Source organism: Periophthalmus magnuspinnatus, chromosome 1, assembly GCF_009829125.3.
Source record: "Periophthalmus magnuspinnatus isolate fPerMag1 chromosome 1, fPerMag1.2.pri, whole genome shotgun sequence".
NCBI classification, from domain to species: domain Eukaryota; kingdom Metazoa; phylum Chordata; class Actinopteri; order Gobiiformes; family Gobiidae; genus Periophthalmus; species Periophthalmus magnuspinnatus.
The window spans coordinates 18,351,168-18,370,182 of record NC_047126.1 but is presented as its reverse complement, the minus strand read 5'-3'; the positions used below and the strand labels follow the sequence as shown (position 1 = coordinate 18,370,182).

Here is a 19,015-nt window from a genome sequence, read left to right as displayed (position 1 = left end):
TGCCACCTGCTTGTATGGGGTTGCTATTGGTTTGTCTGGAAATATTCCACAGTAATCCAATAAACTAATCTATTTCAATGAAGATGAGCAGGTGTGCTAGACCAATAACAGCTCGCTCACAGTTTTAACATATGTTTTTCAATTTAATGCCATACTGAGGAACATTTCAGGCAAAGTAACATCGTGAAAACAAGCATATGCTGGAACTCTCAATAGGAAGGTCACATGGTACACCTTTAATTGATAACTCTGTATAGTTCATTTATAAAAAATGTTGTCTATCTAGACCCAATTCATTCTCAAATCTTCAGCAAACTCAACTTTAACCTTCAAGTAGCCAAGACATGTGGCACAATTTTAATAAAGCATTTTATTTTTATTTTCAGGTAGAGTTTCCTCATGTCCATTTGGTTACCCTTTGATTTCGCAACATTCTGTAAACAACATTTGAAAGGACAAAGGAAACTGAGAACAATATGACATAATAGGAAAAAAACAAGAAATTTTATATACTGCAAGATTGAGTTAAGTAGTGCATTACAGTGCATTAAGTGCATGAGAAATTGGACAGAAAACGGACGGAAAGACAATAAAAGCAGAAAACATTAAGATTTCTCTGTACTTTTTATGATGTATTCAAGTATAGTGACATTTAACTTAATGGAGATACATAACAAGACTTAACGCAACACAAATGGCGTAAATATTAAAGATGCAATATGTAACTTTTTCTGAGGAAAAAGCTACATATTAAAGATGCAATATGTAACTTTTTCTGAGGAAGGGTCCACCATCTGCTTTCCTCCAGGTTAATGTTCCTTGAATGTTCACCACCAACCACCAGTTTTTCCAAGGTATTTTTAGACAACATCCTTGACTAATTGCAAAATAAATGCTATACTGTGGCGTATTCTATGTGTAGCGATAGCATCTCTATGGTGATGTTGTTCCCCTTCTCCCACGAAAAAGGTAACATAGTGCACTTTTAAGTTACTCCAGCATTTTAAAAACAGATTTTGTTGCCATCAGTCTAGCAAATCAAAGAAAGAAATAGCAACTACATTAACATTAGTAACATTTCCAAAAGCATAGTTAAAGGGCATTGGGAAATGAATAAACAAAACACACTCCTACAAGTCCTGAGATGTTTAACGGTATCAAAGTACATGTGATTCTAAGGAAACATTTCTGAGGGGTTGCTGGTTAAGTTGCTACATGTTCCTTAGATTGCTGTATCAACTGTATGGTATTTAAAACAACAAAGAAAAGAAAAAAAATGAAAATGATGAACGCTGAACTAATCATTTCATTAAAAAAAAAGATGTATTATTGACAAAGTCGGTTATTTTGCATTGCAAAATCTGCATTATAACTAGGCCTGGGATTGCGTTTAGATTTGCAAAACTATATTTTTTTAAATCATTTCATATAAAAATCTGATTTATTATTGACAAAGTCAGTTATTTGGCATCATAAAATCTGCATTATAACTAAGCCTGGGATGGTGTTTAAATTTGCAAAACTACATTTTAAAAAAATCATATTAGTATATTCTAGGGCTGTAGTTCACTAAAGATATTCTTGGTTGACTAAAGACATGTCTTGCTGATAGATTCGTCGACTAAAAAGGGGTGTGGCAAAACTCAAACTATTATGTATCTCTATGTATCTGACCCAAACTGCACTCACAAGACTACACCTGCATGGGAGTTCACAGCACGACAGCCTTCTTTCAGCCTTATTTTTCAATTAAAAATGGATTATCGTCATATCATTTGGAAATCAGGACTTACTCATCTATCCTCCTCCACCTCTCCATTTCTCTCAACCGTCTTTCCAAAATCCTCACCTGATCCTCTAAATCGGCAGTTTTATCTGCTGCACTGGACCCCCCTGAGGATCCCACCCCCAATAAAACACAAACAAGCACCAGCACAGTCAATCGAATAGCCATTGTCTCTGTACCAACGCTGTAGTCTCTTAAAATGAGCACAAAAAACAACAACGCTACACTGATTTTGAAAAGCCAAAAAGCACGTTTAAGAGTAGAGGAAACAAGTTGCAAGGTAAGAGAAATTATCCAATAGGTGAGGAGGGCTACAAGGATCCACTGCACCACAAAAACAACTCCAGATGGGGTCACACGTGCAGGTATTGTCACTGTAAGACAAAAATACAAATAGTATGCATTAAGGTTGGGACAATTTGGGAAAAATATTGAATTGCATTTTTTTTTGCTTGCCTTTGGCGCTAGTCTTTTAAAAAAGTTACTATATAGGGTGTTAGTTTACCATAGTAATGGTAGTTGTAATATTTTGGCGTATAATTTAAAAAAAATCATGAAAGATGTTTTGAAGGTAAAGTTTCCAGATTATATTCAATTCATATATGGGAAGAAGGATATATGGATGGAGTGAGTTAGTTCTTGTGAGGATTCAGAAAAGAGCGTAAGATGGAACAGAGAAGTGTTACTTAATAAGATAAGATAAGATATGCCTTTATTAGTCCCACAGTGGGGAAATTCCAGTATTGCACCGCACAGTTAAAGAACAGAAGGAAAATGGTACATGCAATTAAACAAGATAATAGATAAATAGCTTAAAATAAAATAAAAAAAATAGACTTAAAAATAAACTAAAAATAGACTCTAATGTAACATCTCCTAAATCTCCTAAAAACATTTAATAAATGTGAAAATTAATGATAAAGGGCAGTTTAGCATGTTGTGAGTTGTGACCAAGAAGAGAAAATGTAGGTGTAAAATTGACTTATGCCATATTCACAATTTCAACATATTGATAAGATATTCTTGTATAGTATAGGAACAATGATTTTGAAAGTACCATTGACTCCGGCAGTTTCAAATAAGTTTGAAATATACTGAAGAATCACATTGAGTCCACTAGCCACATTTTCTGCAACAACTTTAAAAACCTTGGAAAAAGCCTGAAACAGAAATGCAAATTACAAATTACAATATGCACAATTTAATTTGTCATACATAGACTACACACAAGTTACTTCTTACACCATTATTTTTATACAGGCCTATAACCTAGGCCTATTCTACCCTGTATGAACAAATTAGGCCGAGTAATGTTTGCTGTTTAAATTCAAACTAGTCAAACCAGGAAGTTGAGATGCTCTAGTGGCTTTTGCAGAGCTTTGACCACATAGGCTACTATGCAAAAGGCACAATCATATAATACTTATTACTCTTTTGTAACCCTTATATTAAAAATAATAACTGGACTAGTTAATGGGTAAAATAGGTAAAATAGGTAAAATAGGTAGAAATAATATAAATGTCATTTAAAAATATCTCCCACTTGCCTTCCATGTGGATATCCATTTGTTTTACCTTTTGAACCGAGAGCACCGTCTGTTCCCCGGCCAGCTTGCCTAGATAGTTCCTCCCCTCTCCGGCCAGATCTCCCAGCGCGGCCCGTAAGTCCTGGATCCACCCGGAACCAGAGGGAGAAAAGGTGTGGGTCTCCCCCGAAACACAAAGCAACGAGGAGAAAAGTCCAAACAACATCAAAACCCAGCCAAAAGCTAATCGATGTTTATCAAAGATCCACATGTTTCAAAAATGTCTCAAAACAAACGTAAAGTAAATTGAATTAGTGAAAATGCACGCGCAGGTACAACTGCTAAAGGGGGAGGGTGCATGCAGAAGTTTTTCCAACAGGATGTGGAAAAACTTAGTGTAATGAATGAAATGCAAGACTTCTGCCATCTAGTGAACAAAAAGAGAAGCGGACTTTATCAAAAAAGGCAAGTTCAGTTTAGGACATGTCCATATTCAAGTCAAAGCAAGATGGCAACTTGGATAACTAAAATATATATCTCTCAAAAATAACGATACAGGATACCTTTCACACCATACCACACCATTCACCCATACAACTGTACAATAATACCCCTTATGTAATAGATAACAGTATGTAATTTTTTTTCATCACCATTTCGTCTGTGCTATGTATCTCCTGCTTACGCCACAATATATATAGCAAAGAGGTTTATATTACTATAAAAATAGTATTTTATTCTACTTCTACATGCGAATATTTTTGTGCCGTACTCTTCAAAAGTATTCGCAACCTTTGCTATTTTGTAATTTGAATTGTATTACCAACTATTTTGTTGCTCTTTGATACTCTGATATGTGAGCTACTGTGGACTTGTAATTTTCCTTGTGAATCAATAAATCTATTTTATTGCTTCTACTCCCTTTTGTGTCTATTTAGAATATATTCTAAAATAAATATATTAATCAAATTAGTTATTGTGTTTGAGTCAGGGCTCGAACTCGCAACCTCGTGTTTTGTACCTCCTCGACGCGACACGCCCCCGGAAGTGACGATTTAGGAACGGAGGAACGAAGCAAACTATTGTGCGTGGCGCTTGCTTATGTTTACGGTCTTAAAGGGCACATCTAGACAGCTTTAGCTTAAATGTACGCTTTTATAAGACGTCATTACACGTTTTATCATTAGTTTTATCAAAAGAAAGAGAAAGTGGAAGCCATGTCGAGTCGTTTGGCCTTTCAGACCCAGCTAGCATCCATCATGGAGGTACTAGCGAACGCCGCGGTGGCCGAGATCTGCAAACTGGTGGACGATGACTATGCTGTGGTGAGTCTGCAGATGTCCCAGTGTCAGAAGGAAAACAAAGCCTTGAAAAGAAAACTGCATCTTCTGGAGCTCAAGATGGCCCGGGGAACCGCGGAGAGGAGGCTGCGGGAGAGCGCCTTCAACAGCGGCCGCTTGAAGGTGCAGATCGGCGGCGGCAGCAGCGACAGGCTCCGGGAGATGCCCACCGGAGGTAAAAAACAATAAGGAAGAGCTCTCTAGTTCCCAATATTTGTTTGTCTCGAGTACCCCCTAACTCAGGTACTAGTAGGCCTGTCACGATAACAAAATTTTAATACATAACCTACGATATCGACACAATAGCAGTTAGCACCAAAACAGGATTAGCTTCAAACATGTCTAAATGTACAATATAATCTAAAACATAAACTGAAACCGAAACTAAAGAATCATTACTTTTACCTGTAAACGCCTCGTAAATTGTTATATTTGCTGAAATGTTAAATAAGCTATATGATGTTTTTAGTTTTAAAGAATGTTTATGTTATCCAACGTCTGACTTTACATGATTATCAGGTTACCCAAATTCAAAGTTTTTGGCACTGTGTCCCATCCCCCAAACCTACATTTGTTTAAACACTAATGGCTCAACCTATTTATATAATTAGTTTTTGGTTTATTGGCCTTAGTTAGTCCTGCTTTATATCAGCTTTGCCTGGACAAATCTGGTTTCAGATTCAAACAGTTAGGAGTGTATTGTACTGTAAGAATAGAACCATGTAATGTATTAGAGTAATACATAGGGTTGAGCAGGGGTGTCAAACTCAAATTCACAGAGGGCCAAAATTAAAAACTATGACTAAGTTGCAGACCAAACTAAATATTTATTGAAAAATTTCAACAACATTGCATGTTTTTCCTAAAGGATGGATTAAATTTGAGTGAGGCGACAGGTAGCAAATGCTAATGAGTGTCAACAGAAGTGGTGGGTGCTGGCACCAACACATTTGCAAAGCATTCTGGGATTCATAGTATTCGAAGTGCATGTACTATACTGACGTGGCGGCCGACGAGCCAGCTCTAATACATATTTGATATAATCTCGTGGGCCAAATATATTTATATTGAGGGCCGAATTTGGCCCACGGGCCTCAGTCTGATTAGTCTTACATTAGTTCTGATAAAACTCAAAGATGAAACTGTTTGCTGTTTGCTTATGGTTAAGTGAGTATCTAGTTTCGATAGTAGTGTCTGTTTCTGTTCTGTTACATTAAGAACAGGGGCAGAGGCACTGGAATTGTTCTGTAGATGTTTATTGTCGATTACAGCAATACAGGTGCCTTGAAAGCAGCGACCAGTAAAATTCAAAGCAGAGTCTAACAATTAGCAGTCTAACAAAGTGAGATTACACAGTTTTTATGGACCTTCCTTAGTGGGAGTCATATACCCCGGTATGACAGTAGGCTACAGAGAAGAAATGTGGCCTTGATCAAAACGACCTAAAATGTAGATGCTATGTCTCAGTTTCCTGTGATTATGATAAATGGCGACGTTTTCTACCTTTGTAAGAAAGCAAGCAGTGTATTATATTTATATATTGTTCACAGTAGTTTTAGTATTGATTAGTATCTGATTTCAATACTGTTGAAATTGAGATATGTTAAAATGCACAGCTTTTTGCAGCTAAAAAGGCAGAATAACTACATAGACCGTGATCATTTGCTCTGTCAGTGATGAAATTACTGTAGTATCGGTTTCAAGTGTATGTTGGCCAGTTCAGATGGGAGATCTTTTATCCTCCTTACCTGTTTACTTCCATGTGCTGTGGGTGAGATAGTGAAAACACATTCAGTGTATCTACTTAAATTCCAAGTTAAAACTTGCATTATGGAACTTTTCTGGTGGGGGATTTGGCACAGACCTGCTTTGTTCCCCAGTTTGGCATACTATATTGAAATAGATATCATTCTGTAAAAGTTGAATTGTTACATCTCTGTATGTGTATACGTATGATCGTGTGAAAATATATACAAAATATCTTTTACTAGATGGAGCATTCGACCAGCAGACTGTGTCTCTCTGGCCGGATCGTGCCCTCACAACCAGCGTCACAGAAGAGCCCCAATGCCCTCAAAGTAAAGTAAGTGTATATAATGCATTTATTTATGATCTAGAGTATAAAAGAAACTGATTTTAAAACACAATAGTATGTATGTTAATTGTTGTTTCTTTTGATCAGTCTCCAGATGTGCAATTTGTGGAGCCAGAACCAGTAATAGTGAAGGAGGAAACTAAATCAGAAACAAAAGAAGAAGAAGTTGTCCATCTGATTGAAGACAATGGTGAGTTCAAATATATATAAAACTCACATGTGTATTGAATACTGTATTTTTATATTAACAAGTTGGAGAATTCAGGCAAAGAAAGATTATGAAGACAAGCAGGTGTCATGACATATATGAAATATTGAAATTCCCTAATGTCAAGTGTTAAATGTTTTTCACAGTTTTAGATTATTGAAAAGTTGTCTTCTAGTTAATTAGAAAGCAAATTGTGCTTCTTACTTTGGTTTCCTCAGTATACGGCAGTCAGCGGTATCCATTTTTTAAACCAGTGGGATCATGTGTTACTGCTATTACCTTAAAGGTGCACTATGTAACTTTTCTGGTGAGGTGTCCACTTCCTGCTTGTCTCCTCGGAAATGCTTTTCCTGTTATAGTCCATGTTATGGCATTAATATTAGCCATCATTCTTTTATGTTTTTATTCCTTAAAGATTCTTTGAAAAACATGCTTTCTTATTGGGAGTCCCCTCTCCATAGATCTGACCAGTAACTGGCCAAACTTTTTTGTATCTTTTGTTGCAGACATCATGGAGCCAGCTCCATGTGTAGCAGACGGACCCAAACTTGGCCAAATCCAGACCTGCTCCAAGACCGGGACCCAGACCCCATCGAGACTCCCGCGACGAAAAAGCGCCACCAACAGGAGAGTGGAGGTCAGTGACTCCTCTCCTCAAACTTCTCAAACTAACAGTGACTTACCATTCGACTTAATGTGCAACAACAAAAGCCCTATGGCACTAGTTGAGGATCTTTTAAACAAGACTTCGGTTATTGATGCAGAGAAGCCAACTTGTTCTTACTCGTTGTCTACGAATGATTTCTCAACAACTTCGTCAAATCTGAACGGACCCTCTCCCTACATCCTTGAGTATCCCATAGCGACAAATTTCCCAGAAAGCGGAAAACCTTGGACCCAGCCCCCACCAAAGCAGAGACTGTTTGTGTGTAGTTTTTGTGGAAAAACTTTTAATCGTCCCAAGAAAGTTGAAATTCACCAGAGGATTCATACAGGAGAGAAGCCGTTTGAGTGTGGGACTTGCGGGAAGAGTTTTTCAGAGGCAGGAAACTTAAAGAAACATCAGAGGGTTCATTCGGGGGAGAAGCCGTACAGTTGTGACATCTGTGGAGCAACATTTGCCTGGATCAGAAATGTCAAGAACCACAAGATCAAGTGCCACCCTGAGGCATCCCAGGATGAGGCTTAAAATGTGTACAGTGTCTTAAGGACTGAATCAGGATGGACAAAGAACATATGGAGGGGTTATAAATGAAAAATTATTCTGATGGGCTGGACTAGGCGACATAGTGATAAAAATGGATTTGTGATCTCATCCCTGTGATGAGCTGCTATTTTGGTTATAGTGTGATTCACTATTTCTCTATCCAACTCTCAAACACACCTTTTCCCCACCCACCCCTCATCCTATTGATCAGCCTCTGTATGACTGAGTGAGTGACAGCTGAATTTAATCAATTACAGTTAAACGTGAACTTTCAGAATTAGCTGATTACTTTATTTGCATATGAAAAGCATTGGAAAGATACTAAGTCTTTATGAACAGGATGTAATTGAAATCACAATCTGACTCCAAGAAAATCATATGATCTGCCATATTGCTCACCCCTACTTATGATCTACAACACAGTACGGTTTTATAGTTTCTTTTGTAATGTAATGTAATTTCTTATTTATTCTAACAGTCAAAATCATTTTTATTTCTAATGAGTTGACAGTGATAAAGGAATATATCCATATCAAACATGTTTGAACTAATGCTACTTAAAGGAACTGGATGTAAGATTCAAATTTTAGATTTCATAAACATGACCTAACTTTCCCAGATATGAGGTAAACATGTTCAAATCAAATATAGCTATGGCTTACTGTCAATAATTCTTGTGCTGATTTATTTTTAATTAAAAAATATGGACATGATGCCCATTTATGTTATAATTTAGTGTTTTGATTCTTAAGACGATCCAGTCAGAAAGCAGAATGAGCCTCACATGAGTCTCTTGGTTGCCAGGTTAAATGTCAAAACTGAGTTGGTTTAAACCTAAACTGCATCTCTCTGAATCATCACTACATAAACCCCAGCACCTGCAGCCAATCATTAATCAGTGCTAATGCAGCCTCTGAATAACCTCACGAGAATCCATCTTGGCGTCCTCCGCTGGTGCGATTGGGGCCGACAGGTGGTTGGTTTCCACACAAACCTCAATGCTGCTTTGTGATTGATGCACCAAAGGTGAAGCACTCAAATGAAACAAAACAAACATGGCAGTGCTGACAGATGTAGTTCAGTCTATTTTAGCCTAAATACAGACTATTATGTTAGAATTATATGTTATGTTAAAATTATACAGTGCATTTGTGGACAGGATGTAACAAAAGTTTTTTGTTTGTTTTTTTCCCGTTCTGTTGTTGTGACACTTCAACCAATCACATTCAAATAATCATTATGACATTCCCCGTTTTCCAATCGCTTTCAGCAAGGGTCTCCCCAGATTGATGTGTAGAACTCAATTCAGAGTGACACACATATCAATCTGGTAAGTCAGGTTAACCTCTGCATTTCAGTGAGTGAATTCTAGACGTTCTAAGCTTTCACATAAGACATGGCCTGTCCATGAGAATGAGGAAAAACTTTTATGTGTCCTCTATCTGCAGGTTAAGGCACCGGCAACACAGGTTCAGTTGTGATTGTAATACTTTATCTTTATACCCTAAAACAGTAAGAGCACAGGCTACATACAGTTCCTTTAAGCAGCAAGATTTAAATTAATTATGGTAGTTTATACTTAAATATCACATCAAAATATTAATTTCCACCCCCAATGGGTAGCAAAGGTAGATTTTCTATATCCAGAGTTTGTTTTTTATTAGTAATTATTTTATATCATAAATGAGATTAACAAAACAAAAGTACTTTTCAAACATGATGAAGGAAGTTATGTTTTAAGAAATCCTATATTAATGTTGGAGAATCACCAGAAATCTATTGCAGCTAAAAGAATTGTGACTGATGACATGTTTCACTAATGAGAAATAGGTTGTGATAGATTTTTTTTTATTTGTAGAACGTTTTAACTGTTATTGAAATTGTTCTTTTTTTAAATAAAGTGAATAAAGCATGGTATTCAAATGAGTTGGTTGTTTTTCTTATATATTTTTTTAAATAATTATTCAAAATAACTCTGTCAGTGAAAAGATCAATCCAGCAGCAGTGCACCCAGAGTAAATATAATGATTAAGTGGTAATGTTGACAGGCGTCCTTAACACTTTGAGAAACCTTTTAAGAGTCTACAAACAAGCATAAATCTTTATTGTTTGAAAATGTTGAAAACCACGTGGACAAAAAGTAATGACAATAAGTTTTGATTGTATTATTTTTGTAATTTTAATTTTTCCATCCTATAATTTGGCTGCTTATGTAGAGTAAATTTGTGCGATGTTTAGCTTCATTTTGCATTAGAGGCAATATATCAATGACAGAAGTTTTCTTTCTGGTCCACAGTGAAATCATTTAGCCTTATTTTGGTCTAGGTTTAATGTTTATGGGTACGCTCACGCTTGCACAATTACTACATCAAAATTGGGACTAAACTGGGACTACATCTGTAAATAAACCTGAACTACACCAGGATCAGAACTAGATCAGATCTACTTACGGACTTAAACTGAGCCCAAACCAGGACTTAAACAGAGTGTGAATGTGTTTAAGTCCTGGTTTGACACAGTCTTACTATATTCTAATATCATGCAGCCCTATACCTCAGTCTCTGTAAATTTTGAAATATAAAGTTATTTTTATTTATTTTTTGTTTTTCAGTCGGAGGAGGAGCCTGATTTGGTGCTGGTGAAAGTGGAGGAGCCAGAGGAAGCGAGAGACAAACCCAACACTCCAGGTCTCATCATACAAGAAGGTCCACAACATAAAACTACAGAAATACTCATAAACTCAGTTAGTTTTTCTGATGGGAGGGTGTCCTATACCTGATTGTCTCCATGAAGATGTCATTGCTTTACCTGTAATGTTCCACAGTACAGCATTAGGCTTCATTATGTTACATTTCTTCAATAACAGGTGTGCTATTGCTTATTTATTGGTTACCTTGAAAAGCATGCCTTCTTACTGAGAGCCAGGTCTCCTTCCTACAGATCTGACCTGTAACTTGGCTGGTAGGGTCAGTGGCTGTTTTCATGGAGATAGAGAATATACCAGGATAGTTACATAGTGTTCTTTTAATGGGGGAGGGTATGTAGGATGTGCTTTTACAGGTTTGAAAAGGAATATAAATGCTACTGCTATTGCTGCTACTGCTACTTCTACTGCTACTACTACTGCTGCTACTACTACTACTACTACTACTAGATTTATTGATTGATATGGGATTTCTTTTATGGCCAATACCGATATATCAGTTACTATTACGACTACTTCTAATTTGTGCTACATAACCTAAACATCATATTTTTATCTGCAGGTCTTGTTGAGTCCAGCACAGATGACTTCAAAGCTGAGCTCCCATTCGCCGACGCTTCACAGATTTCAGCTAATCAGGTTCACGAATCCAACCAGGGTTTATCTGAGGTTAGCTTCGGCTCTGCATCTCTTTGGACTAATGATAATTTAAGTAATTTCTCCCAAGACCCAAATCTCCCTGGTCCTTCTTCACATATAGCAGCTTACAACACCAATGCAAATATATTTCCCAATGTCCAAGTTCCTGGTGCTATCTTAACTGGACAGCTCCCAGCCGAGTTCCTAGATCCAAACCTAGATATGCCGGCTAGTTTTAAGAAAAAAAGGGACAAAACTGAGCGTAAAAAGAATTGCGCGTGTGATTTTTGTGGTAAAAGATTTAGTTCTCCGGCAAATTTAGAGTCCCATCTCCGGACACATACAGGAGAGAAGCCGTTTGCATGTAACATTTGTGGAAAGTTGTTTTCTCAGATTTGGAACATGAAGATTCATAAGAACATTCACACAGGAGAGAGGCCGTACCAGTGCTCCGTGTGCAACGAGAAGTTTTCAGACCCCAGTAACCTCAAGAAACACGAAAAAAGACACTTTGCTCAAAACAGTAACGGTCACACGAATACCTCTAGTTGATTGGGCAAATCCAGAATGATATCTGTCTTTTATACAGAAGGATATCAGTCTGGTCACCTCTTCTCCGTCACATCTCGAGCAACCAGATTCATAACACGTGAAACAAAGGAGATCATTGGTCATCTATCATTTTGAATAAAATCACATTTCCCTTACCTCAGTTTGACAGAATTTAGTGCTTCGATCATTGATATTTTTCAGTCCCCTGTGATATTTTTCCCATTTTTTTTCCTCCTCATAGCCACATTTGTTTAGATATGGATGGGCAATGATTAGCTAATCCACCTGTCAAATCAAATGTATTTATTTATAAAGCACTTTTCATTCAAAAATGCAATACAGAGTGCTTTATGGTCATAAAAAAAATCATTCCTATCTGAACAAAATGGGGCTGCAATGATTAATGATGGCTATCCAACTATAAAAAATAATCAGTTGTATTTTGATTATTGTAATTATTATGTGGACTATACGGAGTCTAAAATGCATACAAAAAGACTGCAGAATTATTAATCGTCAAAAAAGTAAACTAAGAACCAATAATGGTTCATAAATATTCTCTATTTAGAAATCTTCAGTTGCCATGTTTTTACTTAGTTAAAAATGTGTTTTGAAAATATAAATCATTAGTTGCAGCCCTAGAGAAAAGTACAGACATCTTTCCCGTTCATATAATGTATGCATAATACATAAAGCACTTCCCTCTGCACGAAAAAAAGTTTTGCTTAAATTTAAGCCCGTCCATTCCACCATGATTATTTTGATTTGACTACACACTTTTGATTTAATTACACACTTTTATCTTTGCTTACTTTCTGACTCTTTGAGCAAAATTTTGAAATAGTTTTTAAAAAGTGAACGGGCAAATCAGTAACCATGGGATTTGTAACTTTATAGAAAATGATTACTGTTAGTTGAGGGTGGCTCACATTCAAACTGTCCATGTTTTAGCCTTTGCTTTAAGGAACTGTATGTATCCTGCACTCTTACAGTTTTAAAAAGGTACTACAATCACAGCTGAACCTGTGTTGCCAGTGCCTAAATCTGCATAGAAGACACATACACACATTTTTCTCATTCTCAGTATATGGACAGTCACTACCTAAGCGAGTGAGCACTTACGTAGTGAAATTTCAGATCAGAGAGGCCGTGTAGATTTAAACCTATTGGAGTTCAGCATTAAAACTGAAGCTTATTCTGCTTTCTGATTGGATCATTATTTTGAATTAAAACAGCAAGTTATAGCATAAACAACTTGGCCATTCAATTTGAACATGTCTACCTCTTATATAGGGAGACAGTTAGGTCATGCTTATGGAATTTAAAATCAAAATCTTGCATACAGTTTCTATTTGGTATTTGTCTTCTTCCACAGCTTAACTTTTACTGTACATAATGTGATCATGATTAAGATTTCGCCATAATAGAACAGCCATACTCTACAGCTTACATAAAAAATAATCAAATATCAGAGAAGATCGAATTCAAACATAAACCAAGCTATATTTACAAACTATATATGTTATAAGTTTCATTTCTTCATTCCACTGTTTAATGTTTTGTTTGATTATATTGTATAATGTAGGTTAAAAAAGTTAAATCTTGATATGTAATAGAACTGGATTGTGTCACAATTTTGTAATATTTAAACTGCATTTTCATAATTAAAATTTTTAAATGAAAATGTGTGGTTTTGTGTGTTTCATTTTGATCAATTCTGTCTGCTTTGTTCAGAGAAGTAATAAGTCAAAATTGTGACACAATTGCAGATTATTTGTATTACCTTAATACCTTCTTAAGTTTAGCATTTTGTTAATGAACAGTTGGCAAAAGAAATCACATAGGTCTATCATCTTATCTCCTCTTCAATGTTTTTGAAGTAAAGGTGGAAAGTAACTATTTACAAGTACACATGTTACTGGGGGTAGATTTCTGGGGTACTTGTACTTTAAGTAGATTTTTCAACCTGCACTTATAATTGAATGTAAATCTAGGTATGTAATTGTAATAAGTTACATTTTAAATCATAGATATTGGTGAGTACTGTACAAGTCTGAATTGTGCAATGCATGGCCGTCTGCAACCTCTCATCTCTCAACACACATAACAGCACTGCTTTGATTGGCCAGAGAATGTGCAGATTGCAGTTTAAAATGACTAAATTGAAATATTATATAATGTTTTGTATAGTGTGAATATACTTCTAAAATTGCGTTAAAAAAGTAACTCGTAACTAGTAGTGTTAGGTATTTTTCATGCATACTTTTTACTTTTACTTTACACCTTTAGCAGTAGTACTTGTGCAGGTAATTGAGTATATTATTAGCTAAGTAACCACTTTTATTTTAGTACAAATTTTCAGTACTGTTTCCACTACTGCCTATAGAGAGCTAAAGTAGTTTTCTTCAATATGGCGACACAAACTAGGAAAAGACATTTAACAGTCGGCTTAATGGTACTGAAGGCGTGACGACTGTTCCATGGCCGTTGTGGCAGTTGATGCAGAATCTGCCTGATGTGTCCAATCTAGGCTACCTTCCTATAGCTGCTATTTCTGATCTAGTAAGGCAACGTAGCCTATTCTGTGGTTTTCAATCTCATTAAAACAATTACCAGATTACACCATTTTGAGAAATATGTTCAAAAGTTAAAACTTTGAAAAGTTAAAACTTTTGAAACAGTAAAAAAATCTACTTAACTGAAATTGGAGTGTATTGCTCCCCGGCCCCGGCCCTAGATCAGTAATGAGTTGGTGCCACAAATGGCATAAATGGCATAAATGTTAGGCACCACAAATACTGACAGGTTTCATAAAACACCTGTGGCAGGTGCTATTGTCAGAAATTCAGTGTATGACTATTCCTATAAGAACATAGAAATACTCAAATGATATTATTAATATTTTTGTTCTTTTTTTTCAGTCCAATGATGTGAAGATTCCCGTCTCCTCACGCTCTGCCACTGGCTCTGATTTAGCCTTTTTTGAACTGGAGCCGTTTTTCACACGTTGGGCCCCAGACAAGGGATCGACAGCACCCCCCTGTGTTTTGTTCAGCGGAAATATGCCCACAGAAAGGGAGAAGAATGCAGTTACAGCGGAAAATGAGATAAGAAGAGGGAATGAAGAGCAGTATAATGAAACAAGAAGCCACAACCAGCAACAACCCAGTGTTTCACAAGGCAAGAAGTTTACTATTTACCTTAAGTGCACCAAGTCTTTGCTTATAATTTTCCACAATATGGCCATGATGACAAGCAGTCAGTTATGAGTGAGAACTGTGGGGAGGTCAGCCCATTCGTAGTTAGAATAATTTGATTTTCAACGTAATTTTGATAATAAAAACACCTGTAATGTTTGGAACTCTACCATGTTATAATGTTATTCCCTCATCAAAAACATGCCTAACGAGGTTTTATATGTCATCCATGCATGTTTGAGTAATCTTGTGATCTATCTCCCTCCCTATTTGAACCCTCCTTATGGTTGGCAGTGTGATCCTGTTCAAGACTCACCCATGATCGCACATAACAATTCTTCATAAATATGCAAAAGAATGATACAAAACTACATTACAACTTGACAAACCTGATGTGATATGCTGTAGTTTCATTAGGAACATGCACGCTGATTGTGTTATGATAGACTCTGAAGGCGGAGTGATTTAGAGTGATGGAGAGCAAAGGGAGGAGAGACTCAAAAACATCAAAAACAAAGGTGCACATTATTAAACATTTTAATGTTGTTTTCATTGATTATAGCATTTCAAAACAATTAACAATTAATACCCTGTAGAAGTGTAATATGCGTGAAAAGTGATAAACTTAGTATGTTCAGAGATCTTCAATTAAAGTTTATATTTTCTCAGTACTGGAACAAGAACGAGCATGGATGCATGGACTTCTTTTAGGGTAATGAGTTGCAGGAATGTGTTAGAAAAAAACTGCTCTAGCCACTTTTGCATATTTAAGGTAATAATTTGACTTTTTTTTTCTGCAGCTCCACCCCAGTCTTCGGCATTATCGTCAATACAAATCCAGTCAGTTCATTCAAGATGGACTCCTACAATGTTAAGAAACCCACACTTGCTTCTCAACACTAGAACACCTCAACAAAACCTGTCAAATGCTCCCAATGTAACTCTCAGTGTCTCTTCTACCTTGGCACCCTCTACTAGCACAACTTTAAACCAGACAATTCAAACTTCAAACTCACAAAAATATAAAATAGGAAAAAAATATGTTTGCAAACTTTGTGGTAAACTATTTCCTGCTTGGTCAAATTTGGAGATTCACCAAAGAGTGCATACAGGAGAAAGGCCTTTTAAATGTGAGACTTGTGGAAAGCGTTTTTCCGAAGCGGGAAATTTGAAAAAACACCAACGCGTTCATACCGGAGAGAAGCCGTTCAGCTGCAACAAATGTGGAAAGACTTTCGCTTGGATCTGTAATTTAAAAACGCACCAACAATCGACAATCAGCTGTATGCAACAGGGCAGAGGAGCGACCTAGAGTAGAGGAGGGAGAAATTTCAAAAATAGACGATACAGCAATTGTTGTTTTGAGATATGCAAAATTTGAATATTAAAGGTCTGGTAACTGACTGTGAACCTTGCGTTAAGAACATGTAGTTTGATCTGTTAACCTCATCCACTTAGTCATAGTTGTTTCCATATGGTTCTAATCAATCTCCCCCCATTTTGTGTTTTTGCTCTCTCTTAATAGTGCACAATGACAGAGAATCAACTGTCTGGGATAGTGCAGGTAGTTGTTTTCAGTATTACCCAACAAAATTCTTTACAAAATGTTACATAATGTTAAATGTTCTGATTCATCTGCATTTACATTGCATATTCTAACAGGCATTTATTTCACAAAAGTGAGTTTAGATTGATTTGCTGGTGGCATTGTTGGCTTGACTTAAAATATCATAAGTCTGAGTTTCCTATAAGTGGAATTCTATATAAAACAGGTATAATTTTAATTTGTATATATTAAATTAGTATAAGCTGTATGAAAATAAATCATAATAAATAAATAAGCCATACCTACATACTAATTGATGCAAAAAATTATATTGGAAAGTAGGTACTAAATTCAACAAGCAATGATACTCAAAATCAAAATATGACCTTACCTGAATAGTTTTGAAATGATCTACAACAAATCTAGTAAATGACCTTATTGTAATACTTAATAAACACTAACTGAAAACTGATACCAGATTTGAAGTCAGAATTTTACTAAATTTTACAGGCATGAGTGTGTTTGCCTTTTTTTGAAAATGTTCCCACAAGCTTATCTCGCCACATATGTAGAGCATTTCACTTTTGGTTATGTTATGGTACACTAGAGTCTTGTTGTAGAGTTATGGTAAAGATCAAATACTAAGGTTTGGCCAATATGAAATTAAGGGTTATGAACAAAAAAAAAGAGGCAACAAAAAAAGTTGAACTTGGAAACATGGACACGTAGGTGCACTTCCCTTTGACAATAAACTATTTTACTTAATAATTTACCTTTGACCTACCTTACTGAAGTCTATTTTAGGGCAGTTTTTCATCAGACTATATGTATTATTGGTAATGTCATATTTTTAACCCTGTGGCATTCTGGCCGTTTACTGCTGTTTTATATGTTTATTTACTTTTCTATAAAAGTTGGAATAAATTGTTTGCTGTTTGAATTCCTGCTTCTGCATAATTTCTTTTCTTAATCATCACTCAGGTCATCACTTCAGTGTGCTGCATTAACGCTTTATCATTATCCAGGAGAAAAGAAAAAAAAAATAGATGTCCATCTTTACAGCGACTTTATATTTATTTGTTTTAGGCCAAATGTGCAGCTTGCTATTGAGATAGGCCCACTGCTTTATCTTCCCCATTATACCAGAGTGAATGTAGGTCTGTATAGGTCTAATAATTCAGCCGTGTTTAGTCATTTTAGCCTATCCAGTGAGGCTCTTTTGATGAAACTACTACTTACCTCTGACAACTTTTCTCCCATGGACCACTGCTGGATGAATGAGGGAATACTAGTACGATTAGAAGAATGATCAGAATGGCATTTTGATATATTACCAAACCTATCAGACAAGCTTTTATGTTAAAATGTCTTTAATGCCCATGTTTTATAACCATCAAATCAGTATTTTTATATAATGGAATCAGTTGTGCAGTAGAAATGCAATTTTGAAAAAGAAAATTATCAAAATTTACTGATTTACTCTTCCAAGTTCTGATAATTCCTTTAAAAAAAAAAATTACCAAACCGTTTTAATTTTACATAATAATCTAAAACAGATTATTAAACTGTGAAAACTGTAAACCAAAAAAACATTGATCATATTTAGTGACTGACCCTTTGTTCTGTTTTTTGTCATGATTTGATCACATGTCAGGAAATGTCAACACAACCCTTGACCTCCCTGATAAACCATTGCTAATATATGACCACACCATCCTGGGTTTACTGTGGGGAACATCTGATTGTTTAAAATTTGTTTAGTTCTGTTTTTCACATAACTGCACCCAATGAAGGGTCGTCTGCTGTTTTTAATATGGGCTCTGATGTCCAGCACACTTGCAACAGGCTCCAAACCAACTGCCTCAAGTGGTAATTATAATTAGTTATATTTTACTTATTTTGTAATGAATTGCATTTTATTCTAAAACCTATTCTAGTACAGTGTACTAGTAACTTAAGGTATGAATGTTATAGTTTTACTTTATTTTGTGATAACTTAGTTATCAAAAACATGTACTGAGTGGGGTTGTCTCTCCTCAGCTTATACTATAGAATGCACTGATTTGAAACACCTTACTTGAAATAAATACTTTAATAATAAACATATTGTCATGATGTCTGTTTGTTGCTGCCCTCCTGTACTCTCTCTCCCCCTCCCTCACCTGTCTGTCTGGAGCTGGGCGGAGTCTCTGACTCCTTCTGCTCACACCTGGAG

At 36.0% G+C, this 19,015-nt stretch overlaps 2 protein-coding genes across 3 annotated transcripts; one reads left to right on the top strand and one right to left on the bottom strand.

The window, feature by feature from the left end:
* Window positions 1-351: 351 nt before the first annotated feature.
* Window positions 352-3,707, bottom strand: LOC117373845 (uncharacterized). The gene is made up of 3 exons (XM_033969964.2): window positions 3,362-3,707; window positions 2,844-2,946; window positions 352-2,160 (listed from the first exon to the last, which is right to left on the bottom strand). Exons 1-3 carry the CDS (start codon window positions 3,581-3,583, stop codon window positions 1,790-1,792), a joined length of 696 nt encoding a protein of 231 aa, XP_033825855.1. The 5' UTR covers window positions 3,584-3,707; the 3' UTR covers window positions 352-1,789.
* A 642-nt stretch (window positions 3,708-4,349) lies between these two features.
* Window positions 4,350-17,738, top strand: LOC117369477 (zinc finger protein 287). 2 transcript variants are annotated; one of them, XM_055222732.1, is made up of 8 exons: window positions 4,350-4,827; window positions 6,644-6,735; window positions 6,835-6,937; window positions 7,462-7,592; window positions 10,774-10,867; window positions 11,429-11,535; window positions 14,979-15,966; window positions 16,055-17,738. In XM_055222732.1, the coding sequence occupies exons 1-7, from the start codon at window positions 4,530-4,532 to the stop codon at window positions 15,324-15,326; spliced, it is 1,173 nt and encodes a 390-aa protein (XP_055078707.1). In that variant the 5' UTR covers window positions 4,350-4,529; the 3' UTR covers window positions 15,327-15,966; window positions 16,055-17,738. The 2 variants fall into 2 exon arrangements, with proteins under 2 accessions (XP_055078707.1, XP_055078705.1); XM_055222730.1 differs by having other exon boundaries at window positions 4,356-4,827; window positions 11,429-15,966.
* The last annotated feature ends 1,277 nt before the right edge of the window (window positions 17,739-19,015 follow it).